Here is a 5,230-nt window from a genome sequence, read left to right on the forward strand (position 1 = left end):
TCTAAGAAGATAACACTCTAGCGGCTACTCATAACTTATATGACTATCCCTTCTATGATCGGCCTAATCAAGGCTACCATTCACAAGGGGCCAATTTCAACCAAGGGTACCCCCCAACAAGGAGGAAATTACAATCAAGGGAGTAACAACTTTATTCAAGGTTAGAGAGATAGCTCCAACCAAGGTTGGCGGGACAATTATCAACAAGGAGGAAGGGACAATGGAGGCAACCAAAGATGGAACACCAATAATTCACAAAATCGATACTCACAAAACCAACCACATCAACAACCAAACCAAGGAAGAAACTACTAAACCTACCTACCACCTCATAGGCAACCACCTCAACCCAACCAATCCCAAGCACCTCAAATCACATATCCTTCCTCTTCCTCCAATCAAGACGAGACACTCTGATCCATTCTCCAATGGTAAAAAGAACTACAAAATACACTCAACTCAAGCCTTAATGGCCTTACTTCTACCCTCCAAGCCTTCATTGCTCGCATGGAGCCGCCTTCTACCTCCACTCCTGATGCTTCAAGTTCTAGTGCCACACCCTCTCAACCTCTACCCAACCCCAAGGGTGGCATCAATGCCATAACCTTGAGGTCCGGAACTCAATTGAAAGAGAGGAGCTCGAAGGCACCTAGCCCAATGATAGTTGCTCAAGAAGAGAATGTGGTTGAGATAGAAAAAATTGAAGAGGAGGATGAAGCACATAGGGTAGTTGAAGATGAAAACCCTCAACCAAGGGGTGAAGTCCCTAGAGAGGAGTAAGTCTTGGAGGAAGTGGCTCAACCAATTTCATTTCCTACATTGGCAAGAAAGACTTGTAGAACTGAAAATGTTTAAGAAAGTTGAGGTAACTATCCCTCTCTTTGATGCTATTCATCAAGTGCCTAAATATGCAAAGTTTCTTAAGGATTTGTGTATGAACAAAGATAGGATCCATGAATTTGAAACTATTCCATTGGGGAGTTCTATTTCGGCTTTGATGAGAGCAATACTGGAAAAGTGTGGTGATCCGGGCCCTTGCTTAGTCTCTTGTACCATAGATGGAGTTCAATTCATTGATTATATGTGCGACCTTGGTGCATGTGTTAGCATTATGCCTCTTTCTGTTTATCATATATTGAAGCTCCCACCGTTGAAGCGGTCGGCGGCTAGGTTTGTCTTGGTGGACAAGAGCATGATAACTGTGACGGGTATTGCGGAAGATGTGTTGGTAAACATAAAGGGGTTGATATTTCCATTTGATTTTCATATCCTTGAGATGCCACCTAGTGAATCCGAAAGGACATCATCTATCTTACTTGGGAGGCCAATTGAGGACCTCTAGGTTCAAATTGGATGTCTATTCGGGAACTTATTCTTTTGAAATCGACGGAAGAGTTGTTAGCTTTAGCCTTGATGAGGCCATGAGACACCCACCGGAAAACCATTCCATATTCCAGTGTGACTTAATTGACAATGTTGTGGCCGAAGTGCATTGTACAAATATTGAAGAGAAGATTGAAGAATCAAGTGTGGGAACCCCCATGAATGTGAAGAGAGCATTATACCCCATCCGAATCAACCGGAAGTTCAAATTCCAAGTCAAGAACCACATGTAGAGTTGAAGCCCCATCTAAAATATGCCTATCTTGATGAAGCTCACAAATTTCCGGTACCTGTTGCAAGGGAACTCACTCCTCAACAAGAAGATAAGTTACTTAATGTTTTGAAGAGGAACAAAAGAGCAATAGGATGGAGCTTGGCGGATTTAGTGGGCATAAGCCCCCAAGTGTGTGAGCACCGGATCTTCTTAGAAGAAGGAGCTAGACCCGTTCGACAACCTCAAAGGCGATTGAATCCTACCATTCTAGAGGTTGTCAAGAAGGAGGTAACCCGGTTACTAGAGGCGGACACCATCTACCCCATTTCGGATAGTGAATGGATAAGTCCCGTCCAAGTCGTGGCCAAGAAGTCCGGAGTAACCACAATCAAGAATGAGAGCGGGGAGCTTATAGCTACGAGGGTGCAAAACTCTTGGAGGGTATGTATCGACTACCGGCGTTTGAACACGGCCACTAGAAATGATCACTTTCTGCTACCGTTTATCGATCAAATGCTTGATCGGCTATCCGATAAACCTTATTATTGATTTCTAGATGGGTATTCAGGGTATTTTCAAGTCCATATTGCTTTAGAGGATCAAGAAAAAACAACATTCACGTGCCCCTTTGGAACTTATGCCTACAAGCGTATGCCATTTGGCCTATGCAATGCACCGGAAACTTTCCAAAGGTGCATGATGAGCATATTTGCGGATTTTCTAGAGCAATGCATGGAGGTATTCATGGATGACTTCACGGTTTATGGGGACTCGTTTGATCAATGCTTGGATAATCATGCAAAGGTGTTGGAAAGATGCACTAAATCGAACCTTGTCCTAAATTTTGAGAAATGTCATTTTATGGTTAGGCAAGGTATCGTTTTAGGTCATATTGTTTCCAAAGATGGTATTTCTGTGGATCCGGAAAAGATCAATGTTATATCTAGCTTGCCTTACCCCTCTTCTGAGAGGAAAGTCCATTCCTTCCTTGGATATGCAGGGTTTTATCGAAGATTTATAAAGGACTTTAGTAAGGTAGCATTGCCTCTATCAAGATTGTTGCAAAAAGATGTTGAATTTGATCTAAGCAAGGAGTGCATAGAGGCTTTTGACAAGCTTAAAGTGGCACTAACCCAAGCTCTGATCGTGCGAGGGCCGGATTGGAGTCGGCCATTCGAAATGATGTGTGATGTTTCAAACTTTGCCGTGGGAGCCGTGCTAGCACAGCGCAAGGGTAAGAATCCATATGTCATAGCCTATGCATAAAAAACATTGGATGGAGCCCAATCCAACTACACAACCACCAAGAAAGAACTCTTGTCAATAGTTTTCGCTTTGGATAAATTCCGAGCATACCTACTTGGTTCCAAGGTGGTAGTGTACTCGGATCATGCGGCGTTAAAGTATTTGTTGGCTAAGAAAGAGTCCAAACCGAGATTGATTATATGGGTTTTATTATTGCAAGAATTTGACTTCGAAATCAAAGATAGGAGCGGCTCGGAAAACCTTGTGGCGGACCACTTAAGTCGCCTTGAACACACCAAAGGTGATACCACTCCTATTAATGATTCTTTTCCCTTTGAGGGCTTGCATGCAATCTCGGAAGCCACTCCTTGGTATGCATCGATCGCCAATTACTTGGTATCCCGCACCTTTCCTCCCAATCTCTCCAAACATCAAAAGGATAAGCTAAAAAGCGAATCCAAATACTATGTACGGGATGACCCATACCTTTGGAGATGTGGTGCGAATCAAGTAATTCGGAGGTGCATTCCACAAACCAAATTCCAATCAATCTTGGAAGCTTGCCACTCCTCCGAGGGAGGAGGCCATTACGGACCTCAAAGAACGACAAGAAAAATCCTAGATTGTGGGTTTTGGTGGCCAACTCTTTTCAAGGACTATTCTCTCTTTTGTAAATCTTGTTCTCAATGTCTTAAATTTGGCAATATCTCCAAGAAGGGTGAAATACCCTAACAAACCATGCTATTTTGTGAGATTTTTTATATATGGGGTATCAACTTCATGGGGTCATTCCCAAATTCTAATGGTTTTCTCTACATTCTACTAGCCGTTGATTATGTGTCCAAATGGGTGGAAGCGATACCCACCCGGACGGACGATGCTAATGTGGTGCTTTTCTTTGTGAGAAATAACATAATTTATAGATTTGGGTCACCACGAGCAATCGTGAGCGACCAAGGCTCACATTTTTGCAATAAGAGAATGGAAGGGCTAATGAAGAAATATGGCATCATGCATAAAGTAGCCATGGCCTACCAGCCACAGACAAACGGCCAAGCCGAGGTTTCCAATCGGGAGATCAAACGTATATTGGAAAGAATTGTGAAGCCTCATCGAAAGGATTGGAGTGCTAAGCTCACCGATGCATTATGGGCCTACCGAACGGCATACAAAATGCCAATTGGCATGAGTCCCTTTCGGTTGGTCTATGGCAAAGCTTGCCATTTACCGGTAGAGATAGATCACAAAGCATATTGGGCCGTCAAGGAGTGCAATTCTAGTTTGGGAGGGGCCAGAATAGAGAGAAAGCTACAACTAGTGGAATTAGAGTATTTGCGGTTAGAAGCTTATGAGAACTCTAGACTTTACAAGGAAAGGATGAAAGCCGTGCACGATAAGACCATAAGAGGAAAAGAAATTAGAGCCGGCGACCTAGTCCTCCTCTACAGTTCAAGATTGAGGTTGATGCCCGGAAAGCTTAGGTCAAGATGGGAAGGACCTTACAAAGTCAAAAAGGCGGAGCAGTACGGTGTCTATCATTTGCGCCATCCTTCAAGCTCCGACATTTTCAAAGTCAATGGGCATCGACTAAAGTTGTATCATGGCGAAAAGTTGAAAAGCAACAAGGAGATGGAGGTGTTCTTTTTGGAAGATGCACCTAATGGCAACAAGAATTGAGCTCATGACCTTCCAACTTAAGGACATTAAACAAAAGTGCTAGGTGGGAGACACCCCACCATGGTGAGATCTATCCCTTTTGATCCTTTTTGTATATACCCTCAAACTCTTGCCTAATTTGGTGATTGCGTAGCTTTCAAGTTTGTTTAGTTAGATTTTATTATGCTAGTTGTGCTATTCATAAAGATTTGCATGGATTATAAGTAGGTTGGATTATTAGTGCACAAAAGCAAACACCCCAATTTCTATGTAGTATGGCATTTTGGGTGTTTTTGGACCCTTTTAGCTTGAAACCTACCCCATTTGTGATAAAATGCAATTCCCCATGTCCTCAAAAAAAAAAGGGGGCACGCGTGACAAACTAGATTAATTGCTAGTAAAGAATTTTATAAAAATAATAGCGTTGGTAGTATAGTTTCTAAACCAACAGAGAATCCTTTCGTAGAAAAACTTTGGTTGTCACAAGTAATAAAACCCAATAAAATTTATAACCGAAGTATTTAAACCTCGCGTCGTCTTCTCAAGGAATTGCAGGGAGGTGTATTTATTATTGGTTATGAAAAAAATGTATTTTTGGGTTTTTGAAATAGAGAACAAGTAATTTAAACATAAATTAATAATTATAAAGAATCTCTTGGCAAGGTATGAGAACTAAAAATTCTATCCTAGTTATCCTTATCAGGTGTGATTAAAATTGGATTTTTGCTCCCA

At 42.0% G+C, this 5,230-nt stretch overlaps 1 protein-coding gene across 1 annotated transcript; it reads left to right on the plus strand.

Moving 5' to 3' along the window:
- Nucleotides 1-3,868: 3,868 nt before the first annotated feature.
- Nucleotides 3,869-4,519, plus strand: LOC107640781 (uncharacterized). The gene is made up of 2 exons (XM_016344281.1): nt 3,869-3,926; nt 4,059-4,519. The coding sequence occupies exons 1-2, from the start codon at nt 3,869-3,871 to the stop codon at nt 4,517-4,519; spliced, it is 519 nt and encodes a 172-aa protein (XP_016199767.1).
- The last annotated feature ends 711 nt before the right edge of the window (nt 4,520-5,230 follow it).

Source organism: Arachis ipaensis, chromosome B5 (genome assembly GCF_059453495.1).
Source record: "Arachis ipaensis isolate K30076 ecotype BB chromosome B5, ASM5945349v1, whole genome shotgun sequence".
Classification (NCBI taxonomy): Eukaryota; Viridiplantae; Streptophyta; class Magnoliopsida; order Fabales; family Fabaceae; genus Arachis; species Arachis ipaensis.